General features: G+C 33.2%; 1 protein-coding gene across 6 annotated transcripts in view; it reads left to right on the forward strand.

Moving 5' to 3' along the window:
- The window catches only part of NAV3 (neuron navigator 3), a 618,166-nt gene that overhangs the window by 351,272 nt on the left and 241,170 nt on the right, over positions 1-25,724 (forward strand). For all 6 annotated transcript variants that reach the window (XM_017513855.1, XM_017513856.1, XM_017513857.1 and 3 more), the window contains exons 4-5: positions 17,684-17,756; positions 19,962-20,145. In XM_017513855.1, coding sequence (XP_017369344.1) covers positions 17,684-17,756; positions 19,962-20,145 — 257 coding nt within the window. The remainder of the gene's footprint in view (positions 1-17,683; positions 17,757-19,961; positions 20,146-25,724) is intronic.

The following is a 25,724-nucleotide window of genomic DNA, read 5'->3' on the forward strand; positions in this document are numbered from 1 at the left end:
GTAGCTGGAAAATTAGATTTAAGTCTTTTCCACCTATTTAATTCATAGGGCCGTGGCTCCCAGAATCATTACTGTTATGGATTTCACATCTTTATCCCATTTGGGATAGAGATTTCTTGATCCTATTTCTCTTGTTTATATTTATCTGGAAAGTGAAACTATTCTTAATAGTAAAAATATCCCATGCTTTTATCAGTAGACTGTTCTTTGAAGTTTTAATGTTTTCGGCTACTGCTTGTAATCACTGTTCTTTTAAAGGATATTTTTTTGAAGTTAAGATAAGAAGATGAGGTTCTTAACCAAATAGGGAAGAGATAAAATACTGGAATGCTCTTAAAGTTTTAATAAAGTCTTATACATGGCACACTGCAAGATTGTAGCACTATGACTCAGAGGAGTGGAATATTGCTAAGTTAGTCTAGTCACATGATCCCCTGACTTTGAAAATATTCATCTTCTAGAATGGCCAGAAAAAGATAGCTTAATGAAGACAAATGCTTTACTATAAATAGAGCTCTGATCTATCAAGAAATACTAAATGAAAATCTTAACTTTGTGTTTTTCTTAATGATTTCATTACTTTTACAGAGACTCAAACTTTGCAAAAATATGTATAAACTATTAGTGTTAGGGAATTTATATTTAAGTGATTAGCATATCACCTAAATGGTTTTTAAATCTGCTTGTCACTAGAGGTTGCTCCAGACACTAGTCAAGTTCAAATGAAGTAACTGACATAACATGGAGGCATTAAGAGGCAGTGTGTTGTTTGCATATATGACCCAGGAAAAGGCATTCAGTAAATGCTCAGGGCCTTTGCTCATTTCTGGAATGAGGAAATTGGACAGATGAACTCTTTTTTTTCCAATGGATGAGAGCTCTCTATGTTGCCCAGGCTGGCCTCGAACGCATAGCCTCGCCTACTCAAGCGTCAGGACAACTGACCTGAGCCACCGCAGCTCCCAGGCAGATGAACTCTAAAGTCATTTGGAACTCTGATTTGCTACCTTGATTTTTAAAAATGCCAAAGATCATGATTTCTCTTCAGTTTTAGTGTCTAATTTACAAAGCAAAACAATAGCAACATGAAATCATTTTGTTATGGGAATTCTTTGGTCTGCCATTTAGAAATTAAATAAAAGTTAAAGATACAAGAACACCTCATTGCATTAACTTTATATTATAAATAGCTTAAATGTTTTTCTTATCGTCAATATTTATACTTGTTTGTATAATTAACATGATCAATAGAAATTGGAATAAAGTAACCTGTTTGAATTACAGATTTTTTCTTTGTGAAGAGAAGACATAATTTTAAGGACATTAATAAGCTTTATATATGCATATATAACCATTACAAAATATAGTTGATATTTCTATTATATCTTTGAACATTGACCACTCTAATAAAAATTGGCATGTTCTTTATCCTGATTTTTTTTTTTAGTACCTAAAATGCTACAAATTGTTTTCTACTGGTAAACCAATATTATTGTAAACACAAAATACAATCAAACATGGTATTTGAAGACATATTTCTTAACAATTCTTGTATAATTTTAGCTTTTTACATTTAATAATTTGGTATTTTTAAATAACTTATTTCTCCGTCTTTTTCAATTGCCCCCCTACTGCCAAACTTAATAAAATTATCAGTTATAATAATCAGTGAAAAAATATTTAACGATAGGGCAATTTTAACAATCCTAGTTCTGGAAACAATATATTAAAATCTGAGGCCATTTTAAATATGAATTTTGATAATCCTATCAGAAAAAATATGATAGTTTATGTATTTAAAATTATTTCAATTATAATTAAAAAGAATAAACCAAATAGGGAAAATCTTGTTCACTTAACCTCAGTGCAATAATTTGCAAAATTTATCTTTGATTAGATAAGTATTTTGGAATTTAGTAGATATGCCAAAACTAGTTCCTTCATGAAATTATATTTAAATTATTTTAATATAACTCAGTTACACTGAATTGTATGGATAGACACAGAAAAGAAATATTGACATTCCTTGTTAAACTTTGAAAAATCGTGTTTCCCACCTGATTAGTATTAGCCACGTTTCAAACGTAACAGGAAATACTGGGAAGTCATTACACAGAAACATACAATTTTAGAGAAAGATCTGAAAGTTCAACAATGTCACCATCAGTTACTTACTGAATGTCAATGGTATATACCTGGTGCTGTTGTAGATGTTTTGCTTATACTTTTCATTTAGCCATGATGGCAAACCTGTAATAGAACTGTGTCTCAATGAGATGATCTATGTCCTTTATTTAATATGTGGAAGATTTATGGTTTGGAGTCACGTCTATTTAGTGTAGGTCAGATTGCCTTTAGACTTACTAACAAATAAATTTAACAATATAAGGCCTGGAATTTAGGTCTTTGGATCTTCGGCTCTTTTTTTCCTTCTCTTCCTCCTCCAATTCCTCCCCCTCTTTATTTTTTTTTAAACTACAGTTTTTAGAGCAAATTTGAGTTCACGGCAAAATTGAGAGAAAGGTACAGATTTCTCATCTACCCCTTTCCCTCACACATGCATAGCCTCCCCCAATATCATCATCCCCAAACAGAGTAGTATATTTGTTATGATTAATAAACCTATATTGAAACATCAGTATCACCCAGAGTCCATGATTCACATTAAAGTTTGCTCTGGTGTTGTACATAGAGACAAATGTATAATGAAGTGTGTCTACCATTGTAGTATCATACAGAGTAGTTTTACTGCCCTACACATCCTCTGTGCTCCAATTCCTGGTAATCACTGATGGTTTTAATGTCCCTATGATTTTGCCTTTTCTAGAATGTTACATTGTTGGAGTTATATGGCATCGAGCCTTTTCAGATTTGCTTCTTTCACTTTGTAATATGGATTTAAGGTTCCTATGTGTCTTTTCATGGCTTAATAGCTCATTTCTTTTAAGTGCTGAATAGTATTCCACTGTCTGAATGTACCACAGTTTATTTATCCATTCACCTACTGAAGGACATCTTAGTTGCTTCCCAGTGTTGGCAGTTATGAAGGAAACTGCTATACATTTCCATGGGTAGATTTTTGTGTGAACTTAAATTTTCAACTCCTTTGGGTACATACTAATGAGTACAGATGATGGATCATATGACATTTGCTTAGTTTTGTAATAAACCACCAAACTGTCTTCCAAAGTGTTCCATTTTGCATTCCCACCAGAAATGAATGAGAATCCCTGCTGCTCCACATCCTCACTAGCATTCGGTATTGTCAGTGTTCTGGATTTGGGCCATCCTAACAGATTTGTAGTGGCATTTCATTGGGACTTTAATTTGAATTCCCCTGATGACATATGATGTGGAACTATGTATATTTTCATATGCTTATTTGTCAACACTATGTCTGTTTTGATGAGGTGTCTGTTAAAGTCTTTGACCCCTGTTTTAAGAACCAGGTTGTTTGTTTGCTTGTTGAGTTTTAAGAGTTCTTTGTAAACTTTGGATTATGATTGTATGTTTTGCAAATATTTCTGCCAGTCTGTGGTTTTCTGATTCTTTTTATACTGTGCTTTACAGAGCATAAGTTTTTATTTTTTTATGAAGTTCAGCTTATCAATTATTTATTTTATAGATGTGACAGCTATTATAGATTTTATAGATGTATTTGGTGTTGCATCTATTTTTGTTTATATTTTTTGCATGCAGTTTTTCAGCTTTTCCAGCACTATTCATTGAAAAAGCGATCTTTGCTTCATTGTATGGCCTTTGCTTCTTCGTCAGATATCAATTGACTCTATTAACCTGGATCTACTTCTGGGCTCTCTATTCTGGTCCACTACTTATTTTCCCATTTTTTTGCACCAAACCCCCACTGTCTTAATTACTGTCTTGATTACATGACTTACTTCATGCAGGTCATGAAGGTGTGTTGTCAGTCCTCCAATTTTGTTCTTCATTAATATTCTGATGGCAATTCTAGGTCTTTTGACTCCTTATATAAAGTTTAAAATTATTTTGTTGATATTCCCAAAATAACTTGATGGATTCTTGTTGAGATTGCTCTTTTAAAAAAGTAATTTGGCTCCTCTCTTTCTTCCTCCCCTACACCCAAACTTGCAATATAAGTAAGAATTATTATTTAATTATTACACTTGTTCCTTCTTTCTGTGGCAGGTATATAAACTCTTGTGTAACTAGGAGAGTAGTTTTGTGAGACAAATAATGATTTATAAATTTGAAGATGAGATTATAAATTTGGTAAATAATCAGTTGTTATATGTAACCTTAGGTCTTTATATATATAAATATTTTAGGTTTGTTTAGAATAGTTTTATAACTTTTATAATAAAATGATAAATTCCTTTGTTTGGTTTTGTTACCTGGAACAAACTTAAAAGCAGGAATTTATTAAAAAATCAAAATGATATATCTTCAGGTCAATGAATACTGATGTTAATTTAAAAATTTATATTTGTAACACTATATATTGTCAATTATAGCTTATAATGAAGACTGATATTATCTATAACTGATACAAAATATTAAATGATGTTCATAATTCTCCAATTATCAAGTAAGTTAAAGAAGAATAGTAGGGTTTTGAACAAAAGATTTTATCTGATTACATCCTCAGGAACTTTTCATATTTATGTCTATTCAGCTAGTTACATACACACACAATTCTATTCCAGCATACATGTGTTTATAGAACTGAGCTCCATATTAGGAAGAGTATGTATACGTATAGATAATCAAATATACACTTCTTCATTCCTAGTATGGATATATGTGTGTACACACACACACACACACACACACACACACACGACATGCCTAGTATGGAGCCAAGCTACTTATAAGCATCTTTAATCCTCATATAACATATCGATGTGGGAACTAGAACTCTTTTCATTACTACTTCACAGATGAGGAAGTTGAAGCTTTGAGAGAGCAAAAACGTCTCAATTTCTTGCAATGTGTAAATGCAATACCATGATGCAAATCCATTTTTATTTGACTGCAAATTTTTTAATTACAACACTATAGGATCTAATTAATAAACATAGTCCTTGTATCTAATCACAGATCAACCAGACAAATAAACAGAAACCAAACAGCAAAGCAAAAATACTGTCCCCTATTCCTTTCCCTATTCTGCAACGCAAACACATGTGAGATGGGAAAGTAAAGCCTGCAAGGCATTGCCTTGCAATGACACAGGGGTAACTAATTAAACTGCACCTCTCCTCTCCACCCCACAGTTCTAAGACTTAACAACCCCAGAGGACAAGGCCTGGACTTATGCATACTCACAATGATCCCTGCTCACCTTTGGGCTTCCCAAAGTTTTTGTTTCTACTGCTTTACTAAGTAGATACTTGTATTAGTTTCCTGTGGCTTCTATAACAAGTTAACACCAATTTGGTGGCTTAAAACAATAGAAATTTAACTTCTCACAGTTCTGGAGGCCAGAAATCTGTATCACAGGGCTGGAATCAAGGTGTCAACACTACTGTATGTTTTCCAGAGGCTGTAGGGGATATCTATTCCCTTCCTTTTCTAGCTTATGGTGGATGCCAGCATTCTTTTGCTTGGGGCCACATCAATCATTCTATATGTTAACCTGCCAGCATATAAAAATGCATTGGGTATTTGAGAAGTAATATGCAAGTAGTTAGACTTGTGAACTTACGAAATGTGTGGAACAAGTGGAATTTGCATACCCATTTCTGTCTTTACCTTTATACTAAACAGTTTTCATTCTTACATTCAACCAAATATTTGTTGAGCCCCTATTTTGTTTGTACCTGGCACTATTTCCTAGCCATCTGTCAATGTTGTAGTGAGTCTAAGTCAGAGGCTGGAACTAGCTTAGTGAGAACATTTAAATTATAGTGATAGCAAGCATAGTGAGGCAGAAGAGCAAGTGCATTGTAGGCTGACAGGTTTAAGTTCTGGCTTTGCGCCTCATTAATTTTGTAAGCTTATGTAAACTATGCTGCCTCTCTGCCTCTAGTGAATAAGAAAAATAATACTGACTTTACTAAAACTTAACAGTGAAGATGAAAAGGATTTTGCATTTGTAGTAAATAGCATACTTGCTTAAGACTCTGTTTAAACTTCTTTCCTGTGCTTGGTTGTTGAGTGGTGGAGGAAACAATAGGAAAGCCCCAAATCATTTTCCCTACCTCCATTCTTTACATGCGTTATAGAATTTTTCAAACTGCAACTTGCTCAAGTAGTATCTTATGAGTGTGTTGCAATTGAATTTAAAAATGAAATATAATAAAATAGGATTTTTTAAAAAATTAGAGTGTATTTCAGATATAGTATGAGTAAAAATTGATTTGTGAAAATTTTATTGCTATCTGTTAATAAATCTGTGTATGTACTGTGTGGTCATTTAAATGGATGTATTCAATGCAACACGGATCATTTCCTTTTTTTGGTTAAAGCACACATTTAGATATCTGAGCTTAAGATCAGGCCTCTGACCCTTAGCAAGGCATGGAGGATGTTCCTCACTGAGCCCCCACTTATCTCTGTGGCCTTGTCTCCTACCACTATCTTTCTCTAGATCTACCGATTCATGCTCTTGGAGCCCCTTCTGCCCGATCCCTTCTACATAATGTTCTTCAAATGGATTTGAAGACCACTAACCTGTTGAGCAGTTTCACAATGGTAAACAATGGGAAGTTATGGAGAAAGTTAAATGGGAGTCAACTCAATATTCCTGGCTATTCTGAACTCTTACAGATCCCTCAACCTACCCTATTTCTCAACCATCACCAGTTCAATACAGCTCCTTCCCACATTCATCTCTTATGACATCCCCTCCTCCAGCAAACACTTCATAACCTCTCAGGAACTAACTCGGGCTTCCCTTAAAGCAGCAAAATGTGGGGTTAGGAACATGGGCTCTGTGTGACCTTGGGCATATCAATTCAGTTCTCTGATCAACACTTTTATCATTGTGAGATGGTATAGTAATGACAACTTCAAAATAATATAACTTTGTTACTAAGTTAGGTAGGACTTAGTTACTAATAACCTTCTCCTTTCCTAGTCTTCTTGGACTCTGATCAGAAATAGAACCTTCTGGCCAGCCGCAGTGGCTCACACCTGTAATCCCAGCACTTTAAGAGGCCGAGGGTGGTGGATTACTTGAGGTCAGGAGTCCAAGACCAGCCTGATCAACATGGTGAAATCCTATCTCTACTAAAAATACAAAAATTAACTGGGCATGGTGATGCACACCTGTACAGCTAGTTACTAAGGAGGCTGAGGCAGGAGAATCACTTGAGCCCAGGAGGCAGGGGTTGTAGTGAGCTGAAACTGTGCTGCTGCAAGCCAGCCTGGATGATGGGAGTGAGTAAAACCCTGATTAAAAAAAAAAAAAAAAAAAAAAAAAAAAAAAAAAAAAAAAAAAAAAAAAAAACTTAAACTTCTACGTTCTTTTCTAGGAGTCTATGCTTCTGTGATCATAACATTTATTACATTAAATTGGAATTACCTCCATTGCCTATAAAACTATATATTTTTAAGGGCTTGGAAATGTCTCAGCAAATCAATAATTGTTAAATGAATGAAGGAAAACAAATATCCTACAAATTTTGACCAAAGCAAAAATATTACTGTATTTTACTTTAACTCTCCAGAAATAAAATTTAACTCTAGTTAAAATCTTAGGATAAATTCTATGTAATGACTTTAATTCAATGTTAGCATAGGCATTTGCTCACACTAAACCATCTCATTTATTTTTAATTGAAATTTTATTAATTTATTTAATTTATGTAATGACACGTATTACCTGTTTATTGTGAAAAATGAGAAGTATAGTTCATCAAAAATAGCGCAAGTCACAAAAGAATCTACCTTCCTGAAACAGCCAAAGTTAGAACTGGTTTATGTTTTTTAGATATCCTCTATGTATGATTCACAACAGCCATATCTAGCACTTTAGCCATGTTCTAATTTGGATGCATTTCTTATATAGAGAGAAATAAATCTTTGAGGTATTATACCTGTTACCTGGTTTATGATTAAACTTTTTATATTGTAGCAGGGTTTGAGTCCAATGGGAAACACAGTGTTTTAAATCCCAGGTCAAAGTCAGCCATATCGGCATAATTGCAGAAGGTAAGGACTGGCACCATCTATTCTCAAGCATCCTTGTGAACAGTTTTCCTCATAGTTGCTCTAGTTGGCATGCACTGTTCCTCCTTCTGATGTTTGTCTACCAGCATAGCTTGCTTATTTATTTATTTATTTATTTATTTACTTATTTGAGACAGAGTCGCTCTCTGTCGCTCAGGCTGGAATGCAGTGGCACGATCTCGGCTCACTGCAACCTCCGCCTTCCGGGTTCAAGCCGATTTCCCTGCCCCTGCCTCCTGAGTAACTGGAATTACAGGCGTGTACCACTGCACCTGGCTGAGTTTTGTATTTTTAGTAGAGACTGGGTTTCACCATGTTGGCCAGGCTGGTCTCAAACTCCTGACTTCAGGTAATCCACCCACCTCGGCCACTGAAAGTGCTGGGAGTACATGCATGAGCCACTGCGCCCAGCTGCAACTTAACTTTTAAATTTAAATGACACTCTGTGAAACTTTCCCTATATCTGTACTGGAAATCAATAATTCCATTCTCCTCACTGCTCTACAGAGTTGTTTATAATTCTTTTTTGAAATTTATCATGTTATGCCTTACGTCATGACAATTTATGAATCTTTTCTGTCTCTTCAGCTATTTTAAACCTCGCAAAGGCAAAGATCTTATCATTCATTTTTATATCCTTTCACCATTTAACAGAGCTCTTTGACCATAATAAACAGTTGATAGTTGATGTTAAGTGTTGTGCCGTGGTTTAGATTTAATCACAAACTATAAGGAGGTTATTAATCATATCTTGATATTTAGTACCAACCCTAACTTTCATTAACTATCCATAAGTAAGCGTAAAAAATATGTGAATAGACAAGGTACTACTTTGTTAATATTGTGATAGATACTTCCGATTACATGTCCTGAAACAGGTTATATTTGCAGTAAAAAATGCTAAAAGGCTGGCTATCATAAAACATACAGCTTATATAGGTGATGGGGAGGAAGGCAGCAAATCACACTGCCATGTGTATACCTATGCAACAATCTTGCATGTTCGTCACGTGTAACCCCAAACCTAAAATGCAATAAAAAAAAAAACACAGCTTAAAGTGTATGAGTTCAACAAAGAACTGTGCTAATTAAAAGCCCTACATTTTTAAAATAGTATATTCAACACTGAAATGAATAAATTGAAATGAATACGTATGAGATTTTTTTCTTTTTTTGTTTTTTGTTTTTGTTGTTGTTGTTGTTGTTTGAGACAGTCTTGCTCTATGCCCCTGGCTGGAGGTGATTTCAGCTCACTGCAACCTTCACCTTGTGGGTTCAAGTGATCCTCATGCCTCAGTGTCCCTGGAGTAGCTGGGATTACAGGCACCTGCCACCACATCAGGCTAATTTTTGTATTTTTAGTAGAGACTGGTTTTGCTATCTTGGCCAGGCTGGTTTCTAACTCCTGACCTTAGGTGATCTGTCTGTCTTGGCCTCCCTAAGTGCTGGGAATACAGTGTGAGCCACTGCACCCTGCCAATACCAGTATTTCTAATACATACTCTCTGGTTGACATGTCAAGAACACATGTTAATCCTCAGATTTTAAAAAAAATTGAAGTTAAAATTATACTGGTATGTCTTGAGTTTTCATATGTGAAGGTGATGAAAACTCTCCCTTTTCTCATCTGAAACCCAATTTGTAATTTAGCAATTAGACATGCTCATATTTAGCAAGTATGTTAGGGTTAGTATAAATATACAACTACAAAACTAGACAATTTCTGCCTTGAAAAATTTGTTTCATTTTATATGTGAGTAGTTGAAATAATCCATTGCCGTTTAGAATACATGAAAATAGTGGCTGTGTCTTTAAATTGATGTACTGAGCACATTTTCAGGTATAATCAGTGTAATACATTTATGGTGAATAAATAAATAACTGGTTTGTTTCATAGTACACAAAAAATGGTAGTGCTACAGGAAGCTAATATTAATTATATACATAGAAACTACTCAGTTATAAAACTATGGACTAATTTCTATTAAATTTGTTTAGTTTCTATAATTAAAATTACAGTCCATTTTAAGAATTACTCTAACAAAACTGTGTTTTTCTTTAGGGCATTATGATAGCCTTAAGTATTTTGATGAAATATCAAAACCTCAAGGCTCAACGTATCCATACATTTGGATACTTCTGAAAATAATGACTGGATCTAGCTCTGAGAAACTTTTCATTTTATTTTCATTACACAGCCAACATTTTTATAGTTATCAAGCCATGCTTAAATTTAACGTGAAAAAGAGAGGGAAAGTAGGTGTTCCATGCCAATAAAAGGTAAGCCACAAGTAGAATAAAGCCCAAGAAATTGTGCTTGACATTAAATTGTGGCTGACATAATAAAGGTCAAATAAAAGCCCTGAGAGTGACTGTCTGTAAGCTACAGAATGTGGCTGTGACCTGAGTCAAAGGACAAATGTGGTGTCCATTGAAATCATAATGAATTTCTTTGTATTACTGCTCTAAAGGAATGTATGTTTTAATATCACAGGAATAACACATGAATTATATAGTATCATGGTCCAAATAAGAAAAATGTGTTACTCTGTTGTGAACAGTGCAATTCCTGCATCCACATGGCAGTAAACTGAAATCATCTCCAGTTACTTTCTTGAAAGAACATAGTTTGAAGTTGTAATTTACAAGTTTTGCTACAAATTGAAATCACCTGGGGATTTGTAACATATACTGAAAACTGGCTCCTATCCACTAACATTCTGATTTAACTTATGAGAGTGTAAATTGGGCATATGGTTTCAAAAGATCCTCAGTTGATTCTTAAATGTAGCAGAATTTAGGAACCACTGGAATAAAACTTTGGGATATGAGTTTAATAGGATGTGGATAATTCTCAGGAAAGTCTATGTAATGCCCAAAGTGAAAGAGGCTATGTTGTGAAATGGCAACATTTATACCATTATAGCATTGTTACCCTCCATTAATATTAAAAACTGTTATAATAATAATAGGTATTTTTGTTGTTTTGAATTATTGAATCCCTACTATGTATGTTGTATTGTGCTAAGTGTTTGACATGTAAAATTTAACTAAACCTTCTAAGTAATTATGTATATGATATACTTTTAATTTTTATTTCTATTTCTCACTCATTTGCCTGTTATGATCAGGTTTTGGTGGTTCTCTTTCTTTTTTCTTTCTTTCTTTTTTTTTTTTTTTTTTTTTTTTTTTTTTTTTTTTTTTTTTTTTTTTTTTTTTTTTTTTTTTGAGACAGAGTCTTTCTCTGTTGCTAGGCACCAGGCTAGAGCGCAGTGGCGTGAGCTCAGCTCACTGCAACCTCCACCTCCCAGGTTCAAGCAATTCTCCTGCCTCAGCCTCCCAAGTAGCTGGGACTACAGGCATGCACCACCATGCCCAGCTAATTTTTGTATTTTAGTAGAGACAGGGTTTCACCATGTTGGCCAGGATGGTCTTGATCTCTTGACCTTGTGAGCCGTCTGCCTCAGCCTCCCAAAGTGCTGGGATAATAGGCGTGAGCCACCGCGCCCAGCCTAGGTTTTGGTTTTCTACTCTCATCAACATCTTTTTACTTCAGAGTAGAATTTCTTTCTTGTCCCTACAAAAGAAAAAGACCAAAAGCTAAGTTTTGAAACATATAGCAGGCCAAATGCTATTAGAGCTTATATAACTGATGCTATGTGTCAATTTATTAATTCATTCAGGCAGTAAACAATAATGTATTAAGCATTGATTGTGCCTGGCATGGTGTGAGGTCCTGGAGGTAGGAGGGTAAATGTGATAAGAGAGATGCCTGTTCCCACCAGCAGAGATGAGTTCATGCACTTAAGAGGAAAGGCTTCAGATTCTATAGAAGTAAGTCAGCTCATCAGGGTCAATGTTAAGGAGGCATAATGAATTTGACTGCTAATTTCCAATTAGAGTTTAATTATTCCTCTTTTTTATTCGACTGCTTCAGGCATGAAAACACTATTTTATCCTTGTTATAGTTCATTTATTTCCTCAGCAATTGTAGATCACCTAAGACATACATTTAGACTGGGGAGAGAGCAGAAGACAAAATTAAAAAGAATAAATATAAAGCATATGTTCTGATTAGTCATATATATATTACAGATTATTAAAGTATACATCATGGTATATGCATTAATACGTGTAATATATATCACAATATATACTTTAATAACATTTATGTCTATTACACATATGAAATATTTTTTATTTGACTGCTTCAGGCATGAAAACACTATTTTATCTTTGCTGTAGTTCATTTATTTCCTCAGCAATTGTTTGTGGATCACCTGAGACATACATTTAGACTGGGGAGAGAGCAGTAGACAAAATTGAAAAGAATCAATACAAAGCATACATTCTGATTAGTCATATATATATATATATATATATATTACAGATTATTAAAGTATACATCATGATGTATACATTAATATATGTAATGTTTATCACAATATATACTTTAATAATATATATAACATATTACACATATGTAATATACATTATATATTATATATGTTAATAATGTATATTACACATGTATTACATATATACTTATATTACATATTAGTTACATATTATTATTATTATTATTATTATTTTTTTTTTTTTTTGACAGAGTTTCGCTCTTGTTACCCAGGCTGGAGTGCAATGGCGCAATCTTGGCTCACCGCAACCTCCGCCTCCTGGGTTCAGGCAATTCTCCTGCCTCAGCCTCCTGAATAGCTGGGATTACAGGCACGCGCCACCATGCCCAGCTAATTTTTTGTATTTTTAGTAGAGACGGGGTTTCACCGTGTTGACCAGGATGGTCTCGATCTCTTGACCTCGTGATCCACCCGCCTCGGCCTCCCAAAGTGCTGGGATTACAGGCTTGAGCCACCGCGCCCGGCCAGTTATATATATTATTAAAGTGTGTATTATATATCATAAAATATATATACCTAATATACATACATGTATATATTTTGTGTATATGTGTAAATATACATATTCCATGGAGTGTATATATTATATATATATACACACACACACATAATATATACACATGCACATGGAGCTTACATTCTGGCTAGTCCTCTATGTATATATTTTACACACACAAACACACATGTGTAATATGTAACATATAATTTAATATTTAATTTATATGTGTGTATATTATGTTATATACTTTAATAATTTATATATTTGGGATTTGCTATTTGATAAGCACTATTGTGAGCACCTTTATTGAATTAATTTATTTAATTCTAAAACTAGTGGTCAGCTCTTAGCTCTTGTCTTACATGATTTGTCAGCAGCTTTTGATAGAGCTCCTCTCCCTTGCTTTTAAAATATTTCATTCAGGTAGTTTTCTGTACCCCATTCTTTCCTGATTTTCCTCATTCTTCCCAGTGGCTTTGTTCAGTCTTCTCTGTTTGTTCCTCCTCTTCTTTCCAATGATAATATCCTAAGGCTCAATGTTTGTTCCTCTTATCTTTTATCTCTACATTCTTTTGTTGATAATACAGCCTCAAGACTTCATTCACATCACCAAAAAATTTGAATTTAGATTTTCACTCCAACCTCTCAGTTGAACTCCAGATTGTGTGTCCTACTACCTACTAACCATCTCCTTTTGGATGTTTGATGGACCAGCCAACATGTCAAAAAATAAACCTCCTTCCATTCATGATCTTTTCTATCTCAATATAGAGACTTCATCCTTCTTGTGATTAAAGCCCAAACCTCGGAGTTATTCTTGACTCTTCTCTTTCTCTTAAATGCCAAATCTTCCCATACAATTCTCTCAGGAAACATCCAGAATCTGCCCATTTCTCATCACCTTCATTGTCACTTTACTACCCTTGTCACTACCCTTGAATATGCCCCCTACTGTATACTACCCGCTACAAACCCCGTCAGAAAAGAAGCAATGTAGGCATGGCAATACTCTGGTCTTCTTTAGGGCAGTATTTTTCATATTGTGGATTACCATTCATTAATGGACCCTGAAATCCATCTAGCAGATTTTAAACAACATCTAAATAGGTTAAACAGAAGACAGTACAGTGCACTAGGAAGCATCACAGTAACCTGAATTTAGTAAGGTAAAGTATTATTCTGTGAAACTTTGTCGCCATTATAATTATGAATATGCATATTGGGTTGTGCTATTCAATGTGTTTCTTTCTATGGGTCACAGTCAATATTTTAGAAAATCTTAAACCACATCAAGTTATTCAAATTAAAATTTCACCCAAATTATTGGTGTTAAAATATATTTTGAATTTTGGTAGTTTGGTATCTGACTCAAGCAATAATGAAGGAAAATAAAACAGGTTACAATTACTTGGCTCAATTTGATGGTAAAATAACTTTTATCTGTTTGTAAGTTACCAAAAAGTTTTAGAGGTTTTTAGTTTAAGGAACAATTGTCATTTAATATGGAAAAACACAATTAAAACAATGTTTATACTAGGTCTATTTATAATAACTAGGAGATGTTTAAGGGAAATCTATTTTAAAAAAGGAATGATAAAATAATCTCTAGAATTTTTCTTGAAATAAAATTATTAACCAGAGAATATTACTTTATTTTTTAAAAATCCTCTCAAATTATTTTAAACTATGCCTCTGGTAAGAAATTCAGCATATAAATGACGTTTAACAAGATATCTTAAAATCACTTCTTTTTACTGTAAAACATATAGCATAGTATGTACTAACAAATGTGATTGAATTTATAGAATGACTAGAATTAATTGGGGAAAAGATATTATTTTCTTAAAAGTCATGTTTATTATGCTGATACATTGTGAGAAAATAAATTTTGGTAAGTTGTTAATAATAAATAAATATTGTTGAATAAATAAATGAACTCTAATGGACTAGCCTTTAATACTCATATTGGAAATTATGTATTCAAGTACTTATTCTGTTGCTATTACATACCTTCTCAGGTAACAATGGGGAACATAATTAACTATCGTAAATTGTTGGTCCTCATAATGAATGACTATGAGAGAATAGTACAAATGGTTGAATGCTCCTGATAAATAAATTTGAAAATAAAAAAGAATGTATTTTCAATAGTTTTTTGTTCTCCTTCTTTTGGAGCCCTTTTACCTTCCCCTTCTGATTGTGGTGCAAGGTGAGAGAGAGAGAGAGTTGTGTCTAATACCCAATCTAGGAATCGGTTTATTTTATAGGCTGGTTAAATGGTAGACAAAAATTATCTTACAAGCTTCCTTACAGACTCGACAGGCCTTTTCTGGATTTTCAGTGAGCTAACCTGTTTACATAAAATACGAGTAACTAAACTTTAGGTAATGATATCCTATTAACGTTTTTACAGCAAATCACATTTGGGTCAGAAATCTTCCTTTTTTCTGTAGAAGGTATACAATTGCACAGATATCACGAACTTTAGTACTGCTCTTGCAAACATTTAAAAATATTCCATCACATTCTCTTTCTTAATATTAGGCCACAATAATTATTTGGCATCTTTCTTTTACTTATTTTTAATGGGTCTGAAAGAAATACATTTAAAAGAACACTTTGGATGGATAGAGAACATCCAATTTGCCTCATTTCTTGTTATCATTCTTCCTCCTTTCTTTCCTTATGTAATCTTATAGCTAGTAGCAGAATGAAATATGATGAAAGAATTAATATACATCTCAGCACTATAGCCTCATTGGATATTAATATGCTGATGGGCAGAACAATCAGATTTATTGTATTATGTTGTATTCAGCATGTTCAACTGTATTTTTTTTTTGGATGGAGTCTCACTCTGTCACCAGGCTGGATGGAGTCCAGTGGCACGATCTTGGCTCACTACAATCTCCCCATCCCAGGTTTAAGAGATTCTCCTGCCTCAGCTTCCTAAGTAGCTGGGACTACAGGCACACGCCACCACACCCAGCTAATTTTTGTATTTTTAGTAGAGACGGTGTTTCACCATGTTAGCCAGATGGTATCGATTTCTTGATCTTGTGATCTACCCACTTTGGCCTCCCAAAGTGCTGAGATTACAGGCATGAGCCACTGTATCCAGCCTCTATTCTTTATTTATTAGAATAATTTCAGTAAAACTTACTTCGAAGTTAATCAATGTAAAGATTTTTTTTTTCCTCAAAGCAAATAAGTACACCTTGGCTGTGGTCATTATTAAGCAAAAAGCATGTCATTGGATAGTATCAATTTTCATACAAAATTACAATTTAAAGGAATGTAAATACTTTATATTATAAGGATAGATTTTGAATCCATTTTTTCTTTTTATTTTCTTTAAGAGACATTTTGACCTTACTATGAAGCTAAGCTAGAGAAGACATTGGCAGAACTCTGTGGGTCCTCACGCATAGCTTTTGATGAGAATTTAGTGAGACAGACAATAATGCCTTGCCAAGTTATTAATTTCAATTCTCTTCTTTACTGTAGACTCTTAAGATTTATAGCATACCTCAAAATCCAGGGAGATGGATCGCAAAGAGTTGGAACTTTTTAGCTTTCTATTCTCTAACAAGTCTTAGTTGTGTGACTGCTATATAATGCCATGATCAATATTGAGATCAACATAATTGTCTTTCTTTTTTTTTTTTTTGCTTCTCACCACAAATGGTTATAAACTGGTAATCATATTAAACCAATCATTTAAAAGCCATGGGGCGTGGGTGTGGTGCCTCATGCCTGTAATCCCAGAATTTTGGGAGGCCGAGGCAGGTGGATCACTTGCGGTCAGGAGTTCGAGATCAGCCTAGCCAACATGGCGAAACCTGTCCTATAAAAATACAAAAATTTAGCCAGGTGTGGTAGCCCACACCTGTAGTCCCAGCTACTTGGGATGCTGAAGCAGGAGAATTGCTTGAACCTGGGATGTGAAGGTTTCAGTGAGCTGAGATCGTGCCACTGCACTCTAGCCTGTATGACAGAGCAACATTCTGTCTCAAAAAGGAAAAAGAAAAAAAGCCATAGGAATCACCTTTTTAAAATAGCAAAGACAACACCTATATTTAATCAGAAGATAATTCACCTCTAGAAATGCAAATACATTTTTAAAAATAAAGATTTACTAGGTTTAGGATGAAAATATGCTTCATTTTCATATTGTATTAATCCTTTGTCCCTCTTACCTATCTATTGACATACCTAACAAATATTGGTGGTTGAATCTAAATTACCCATGTCCTAACATTCTAAGACTCACACATACAACAATCTCAATCTGTATGGATGCTTTCACTGGGACTTATTTGCAAAGTACAAAATCCAGTTTTATGTTAAGTAGGTGGGTTGCTAATCTGCAAGAATGCCATTCTTCATCAGGCCTTTATGAATTGTTTGTGAGCACCAGCTGGACAATGAAAGCTTTATATCCATTCTGCAATTAGTCAAAATAATTCTAGTTAAACTCTGGTTAAGACTTCTAGTATGAAATGAATGTAAACTATTCATTCTTTATCGTTCTTTCTGGTTTCATTTTGGTACATGTCTTTTAAAAAATATAATCCTCTAAGTTTCTTTTTCACTGCTTTTCATGTTGCAGATTGAAAATGTTGATGTCTGCCTTAGTTTTCTAGCAGCCAGAGGGGTAAATGTTCAAGGTCTATCTGCTGAAGGTAAGAGAAAGAATGACTGAATTGTCACAAATGGCATCAATGTTTTAAAATGATTATTTATAAGTAAGAAATGTACCATTGGAGTATACAGGTCTTTAATATGATAAAGGAAATTGGTGAAATCTTCAAGAGAACCAAAAGATAAACATAATGGTTATTAATATGTGCTTTAAGTATTTAAATGTTTCCATATTCTGCCAAAACTGTTCTTGTCATAACTAAGTATATGGGAGGGGAGTGAATCAACAAGACATCTTTATGTTATTACTAGCATGTAGTATAATTAGATTTCTTAAGTAGATAAGTAGATAATTAGAGAAGTATTGGATGGACATAAATATAGGTAAAATATTTTAATTGTCTTAAGTATTATTTTATCAATAACATTTCTATAATATATTCAAGTTGGTAGTAATAGTCAAAATAGTTGGTAAGTTTAAATAAGTCACTATGAGTTTTTAAATAAATAGAACTAACAGTATTAATCGCTGTTATATATAAATGTTTTAATCATTAAAGATGCAAAAGATCATCACTAAAATTGAAATATAGCAAAATGGGAATACCTTGAACAAGTTTTGACATTTATCTTTTTTTGAATTTATTTTACTTTCACATATAAAGGGTGGCAAATTTTGCAAAAGCTTGTTATAACATAAGATAAAATTTGCCATACTTGAGAACACTGACATTTAAATTTATTTTATTTTAATATGTTATGATACATAATTAAATTACACACTTAATAGCCAAGGAGTTTAGGTTCAAACCTAACTGGTAGTTCTGTAACTTAGAATAACATTTGAATAAAATTCCCCAGGAGAATATCTTGCTAAGTAGTTAGAGGCAGGCTAGAAGTGCTGCCATTTGTTCATTTTTTGCATCTTTTCCTTATGAAAATCTTTATTAATATAAGCCTGTTGATTTTCATTCATCTTTAAAAAATATATGAATGCTGAAAATTTACTTTCTGAATTAATTAAACATGCAAAATAATAAAGCAATAATTTAAAAATATATATATTTAAACAAAATCTTTCAGGTTTATAGGAGAAAATTAACAGTTTCACTATAGCCTCAGATTGATGAAAGCAGTTCTTCAATATGACAAAAACTGAGAAATGTGAGAAATGTTTGGGGGAAAATAGAACAACTCAGAGGGTCATTTTATATGAATTATTTTACTGCATAGTTTGAGATATGTGATAAACCATCAGAGAGCAAGAAATCCAAAGAACTGGTTAATTTTCCTAAACTCCAAAAGGGGACATAAACTTTGATCTCAGAGGAGGATGCATTTTATCACCAACAGCAAGTTTTACTTAAAATATGATTACAGGTTGTGTAGCTTGTTTTCAAGGTTTACTTCCTTCTCTTTTCCTATTTTTAAAGTTATAATTACAGGAGAAAAAGTTAGGCTTATCTGTAGCCTTCCTTGTAAATTTAATTTTTTTATTCAATATTTGAAAATCTTACAGGAGCTTCATCTGTTAGAACAAGGATTTCTACTTATACTTATTCAGTTGTGTAATCTAATATAAGCTGATCTTCATTATTTATTAATATATGGCATAAATTAAAAATAAAATAATTGGAACATTAAGAATTGATATGTCTGGTTTTTGGAAGATATACATACACACATATATTTTGATATATATGGATATATATTTGGAAGATATATACATACATAAATATGCATAAATGAGTTGGCGATTTAGAAATTTGACTGCAATGAATTCAGTTGGTATCGTGAGGTGCATCCACGTCATCAACATTTTTAAATGCAGGATAACCAACATTTAAGTGGCTTTCTTTCTCCGGTTCATTGCCACTGCTATGATGGCAACAGTTGTAAGGAAAACATGTTAAATCATATGGTTAGCACAAGAGAGAGCTCATTTATTTCCAAGAAGCAGCTAACTGGAGAAAAATTGTAGTTCAGGGACAACAAAGAATATCACTTCTGAGTACACTTTGTTCTTTTTACCTTTTATCCTTTTATTCTCTCCCTGAAATTCCATGTTTTTCGAAATGTTAACATGTTTCAGAAATTCAGGTTTGTTTGAATCAGTGACTGAGAGAATTAAGTTGTATTTCTATCTTCATACATTCATTTCAAGATGATTGCATCTAGAATTTAATTTATTAAAAGGGACATGCAATACATATGATGCTTTTTTGTGTGTTTTTCATTTCATACAGAAATAAGAAATGGAAACTTAAAAGCCATTCTAGGGCTGTTTTTCAGTTTGTCTCGCTACAAGCAGCAACAACACCATCAACAGCAGTACTATCAGTCCTTGGTGGAACTTCAGCAGCGAGTTACTCACGCTTCCCCTCCATCGGAAGCCAGCCAGGCCAAAACCCAACAAGATATGCAGTCCAGGTAAGGAAAAAAGTAGGGAATGTGTATCAAATAGTTTGTATAGATACAACTTGTTTTTAACATATTATTGTCCACGAGTTTGAAAAACATACTCATGTACTTGTATCAGTGTGATGGGTTTATTTGACTCGTGTAATAGAAATTAAAAACCACTCTTCTTTTGCTTGGACAAGCAACATGTATCATCTTTTGAGTGACATATTTGGTTTGCTTTTTAAAGATTGTTGTTCTGTATCAAAGTGTAAAATGTCTTTGGTGTAAGTAATGTGGCATGGCTACTTTCTTTTACAAATGACTTAAGTATTTAGAATGTGCTATTGAGTCCTAGTCTCCTGTCATGTAGTTAACTTTCATTGATTAATTGTCTGTCAAGAATTTCAGGTCTGTTAAACATAGGAGTTTGAGGTTTGGGAACATACTGTTTTTGGGGTGTGTGTGTGTGTGTGTGTGTGTGTGTGCGCACGCACATACATGTATTATTTGTCCGGCTTGAGTCTTTTGGCACATGTAGACACAGCCAGGGGTGGAGTGCTCCCAAATCATAACAACTTTTTTCTCTTTCTTTATTGACTTTTTTTTTCCAATTCAGATTTATATTAGTCAGTTTTTAACTAGAGGAGCCAAACAAGTAAAAGATATATAACAAGAGATTTATTGTGAAGAATTGGTTTAGCATGATTATGCATACTGGTTAGGCAAGTATGAAATCTGAAGGGCAGCTCATCTGGGAGGGCAGCAAAACTCTTGTTGTGAGCTGAAATTGCAGTACACAGGTAGAATGTCTTCTCTCAAGGAAGCCTCATTTCTGCTTTTAAAAAGCAGAACTTTCGGCCGGGCGCGGTGGCTCATGACTCTTATCCCAACACTCTGGGAGGCCGAGGCGGGTGGATCATGAGGTCAGGAGTTCAAGACCAGCCTGGCCAATATGGTAAAACCCTGTCTCTACTAAAAATACAAAAAGTAGCTGGGTGTTGTGGCAGGCACCAGTAATCCCAGCTACTTAGGAGGCTAGGGCAGAAAATTGCTTGAACCCAGGAGGCAGAGCTTGCAGTGAGCCGAGATCATGCCACTGCACTCTAGCCTGGGTGACAGACATTACCCAGATTACCTAAAATAAACTTTACTGAAAATCAATTGATTATAGGCTTTTATCACATCCTCAAAATACCTTCATGGCAACAACTAGATTAGTATTTGATGGAATAACTTAGACTGTAGTCTAACATAGTTTCCATATCAAATAATAATGATCAAAGAATGAAGTTTTACTTAACAACTTTCATGCAAACTGCTACGTTTGTTCCTGAACAGTGACTGGGGTATTGGTTAGTTAGCTCTATTACATAAATAGTTATGATTATTTTTCTTGAGAGAATATGAAAATCCCTTTCATCGTCTTTGAAAATAAGTACACATGTCAAACAAATATAAATACTTAAGTTTGTCCACCTTAGAATTCAAGCTTGGAACCTACTAAGTTAACCCTGAGTTTGGTACTTACAAATGACTCAAACAATTAAAATAATGTTCCAAAATGCATTATGAACCACGTCTTACTCTGTCTTACTTACTTCAATTGTTCAACTGTTAAGGAATCACCTTTCATCTATCAATCTTCCTGTCAACCTTTTTTGTTACTTCATGGTAAACAATATTTATTTCTTTATATACCGTGTAAATTCTATCCCCTTTGGAAGATATTCACTCTTCAGTGAATTTTTAAAAGAATAAAAAAGCAATAGATTTACTAAAAATATAGCATATAATGTTTATGAAGTGATGGGGATATTTTTATTATAAAATAATGCAGATATTTGCTCTTTAGGCTCATCATGGCTTTTGGTTCTAGTAAGAGAGATTGTACAAGAGTGACAGTGGAAAGTAAATCTCTATAGGATAAGTTTCTTGGATTTTGATAAGCATAGAGAAGGAGAAAGGGGAAGACATAGTGTTTTATATATTATTATTTTTTGTGTGGATGGCTGGAACAAAGACATGGATTCTGAAAAGTGTCAGTAATAATATTTACTAGATTTGGTTTAAGCAATTTAAATAAGCAAGACACAAGAATAGTAGCCGAAAAAATAAAGGAAATAAAATTATTTTGTGTAAAGCAGGTTGACTCTGGAAGTGATATAGAATATCATTTGACACTGTTTGACCTCACTCTTTTCCTGTATCTTCTATGTGGAATTTCTTGTCCAGAATTTCTTGCCCAAAATGTCTTGGTAGTTATGACTCTTTTAGGAAAATGTTTCTTTTACTGTTCTTCTTGCTGGATATACATGGCTGTCGTGAAACTATGGCGTATTTAAAAATATAAAGCCATGTATAATACTTATGGTTTTTATACTATTTTGTGGAAGGATGTCTCAATTTTTTCACTACAAGTTTATGAAAAGTATTCTTTTCAACAGTGTCCTTTAAGGCTGAGGTAGACTCTTAGCAAAATTTTCTTTTGATAAATTGGATATAATTATTTTTTGAATTGATATATAATTTAATAAATGTTTATAGAGTAATAGCTTTACTAAAAGGTGTATTCAGGACCCTAATATAGAAGAATTCAAGTCTTACTTTTAATAATCTTACTTTTAATTGAATTTGTTACATGTTTTAAAGAATATGATATTTAAGACATTAATACTTATTTTCATTGATATAGATTTGGTGCATCACATTAATATATGTATTAAAATTTATGTGGACTTACCTGTAGCAATCAGTATTTTTAAAGCATTTTTTGAAATCCCACGATAGTAATATACATAGGAACATAATATAGTATCTATGTGTTAGAACCAAAATAATTAGTGCAGAAAAAATCCTAGTGACAAATTTATTTTCATTTGCTGCAGATGTGAGTCATAAATCATGATTTATGATGACTTCTATTGATTTCAAAGTTCCTTCCAAGTAAATAGTTTAAATGACAACTTGCTATACTTTTCTGAATATTTGGCCAGAAAATGTTCTTATATTTTTCTCTGTAGGCTAATAAAAATTTCTTAGGGTATGTTGTTTCAGTTCTGTGAAAGTGTTTCTGTTTTATTCTCTTTGTTTAAAATAAATGGGCATAATTCTACATATTTCCATAACATTTATTTTATACATTATTAACTTTTAATTTGATTTTGCTATTTTGAAAATAACTCCGGATATTTTTACTCAATTTGAATAGCTTTCATTTAAACATAAATTTGGATTTCAAAGTTGACAAGTGAAATATTCAGGAGAAAAAATTTAAACATGAATGAAGAGGAAAGACTAGAGCAACAAACTCTGCTCTCCTGTCTCTCAGCTCCTCCACCTTTGTGTATGCATAGGTGCATATGTGAGCTTTAGTGTGTGTGTGTGCACAAGTGTGCATGCATATGTGTCCTGCTCAAGTGGCACCTAGAGTTCTAAGTATTAAGAGTTCCCTTCTGGAATCAGACTGCCAGGACTTGGATCTGTATTAAAATAAAGGTGGGATTCAGATTTTAAGTTTCTTAAATTCATTACAAGGAATTATTTGGCTATATTTGGAGTGACAAAGACTTGATTAACCAAGTAATTCTTTAAAATTTAAATATATTTAATATAAAAATTAGATTTTATCTGTGTCAGTATTTGTGGATGGACTTTGTGTGAGTAAAGATTAAATATCTTGCTATATTCCAAAATATTAAGCATCTTATTTGTATTTATTTAATATAAGAAATAAAACTAGTTCACTGTATAGTCCTTAATTTTCTTTTTATTTTGAAAAAGGTAGATAAAAATTCCTCTCTCCAACCAAAAGGGGAAATGAGAAATATTTTAATATAACATGCTAAAAGTCATATATGAGTGTTGGTATCATAGTTATTTTCCACAGGTATTAATTGGGAGATGAAGAAAATCCTATTTCTTATTCTAGGAAACAATGTAAACATAAATCCTACAATTTTAAAACTCATAAAATTCATTTTCATCCTAGGCTGCTTCTGTGAATCTTACGTTTTCATATGTCACATTTTGACAATTAGAGCTCTAGTTGACATGAAAGCTAAAGAAAATTCCATTTCACTAAAACCCTGTACAGTACCTGGCACATACCAACCAACAATACTCAGTAAATGAATGTATGATTTTCCTAAGAATATCTTATAACAACCTTTCAGTGCAGAAAATATAAAATGAAATTTGTTTTTTCTTATGTACTGACCTAGTTATACACAAGGTGTTAGGATGACAGTACATGTAAAAGATAAAATATTTTGTTTGTTAAAAGCTTTTTTAAAAAGATATGCTTTTTTCTTGAAACACATGCATTTATCTTCTGAAATGACTTTCTTTTCTTTTATCAAATAGTTGATGAATTTTACCAACTCACAGACAGTGGTTATTAAATCACATGAATAAATAGTTTATGTAGTATACAATTAAAACATGTATAAAGAAGAAAATTGAATATGAAAGTAGAGGTAAGAGATTACATAGATAGATGATAGAGGTGGCAAAGCCAGTGGTGATAAATCTTTCTGAATTAAAAATAAAATTATTTGAGGACCTTGAAAGATCATGATCATGATCTCTGCAGATGATCATATATCCTTCTGCTTTTGATTTTGTAGGAGCAAATCAAGAATGTGTCCACTTTTAGTTAAGATGAACATGTTCCTACAGGACTCACAAGTTAAATTGTGAAATCCCTGGGTACATGTCTTCTGAATGACTTGTCTGTTACCTTGCAGCCTCTTTCCAAGGTTCCCGTGACCCCTACCACACATGTTGCTCTTGGAACCCCCTTTCCATAGAGGACATTTGCCTTCCGGGGTATCTTTTCCAGGAAACCTTATTTCTTTCTGGGAGATTCACTCTGAAACTGGATGGGTTACAGCTTTTTGGCCAAAGGTTATAAATCTGGAGGAGTATATAAGGAAGTTTAATTTAAGATGACAGGAAGGCTCTAGTAATTTAAGCCCCTGTGAACCTGGCTTCAATTAGTTGCCTAATTCAGTTCTATGTTGTGGCCTATCGTGTGCACTTTAAAAAAGTCAGTTAATCAATTAAACTTTAAACAAAACAAAAAGAAAACCTAAAAGAAGAGGGATATTTATAAATCATCATTTAAAGCAGGATTTTATTTCTAGAAATAAATAATAGAAGAGGAAGAAATTATTCTTAAATGATTGCATTTGGAAACATAGAATATGTAATATTAAGAGAGAAAGTTTGTATGTGTATGTGCACATACTTTTGTTATGTTGTAACACCAGTGTTTCGGTTGTTATAGATGAAGATTATATTAAAGTAAAGGTAGGACTCAGATTTTAAATTTCTTAAATTTATTACAAGAAAATATTTGGCTATATTTGGAGTGATAAAGACTCGATTAACCAAGTAATCAAATTTTTAAAATTTAAATATATTTAATATAAAAATTAGATTTTATCTTTGTCAAATTTTTGTTTTGTTTGTTTTGAGACAGAGTCCCACTCTGTCTCCCAAGCTGGAATGCAGTGGCCGAATCTCAGCTCACTACAACCTCTGCCTCCCAGGTTCAAGCGATTCTCCTGCCTCAGCCTCCCTAGTAGCTGGGATTACAGGCGCCC

The sequence above is a fragment of the Cebus imitator genome, unplaced genomic scaffold (genome assembly GCF_001604975.1).
Source record: "Cebus imitator isolate Cc_AM_T3 unplaced genomic scaffold, Cebus_imitator-1.0 Scaffold507, whole genome shotgun sequence".
In the NCBI taxonomy this organism is placed as follows: Eukaryota; Metazoa; Chordata; class Mammalia; order Primates; family Cebidae; genus Cebus; species Cebus imitator.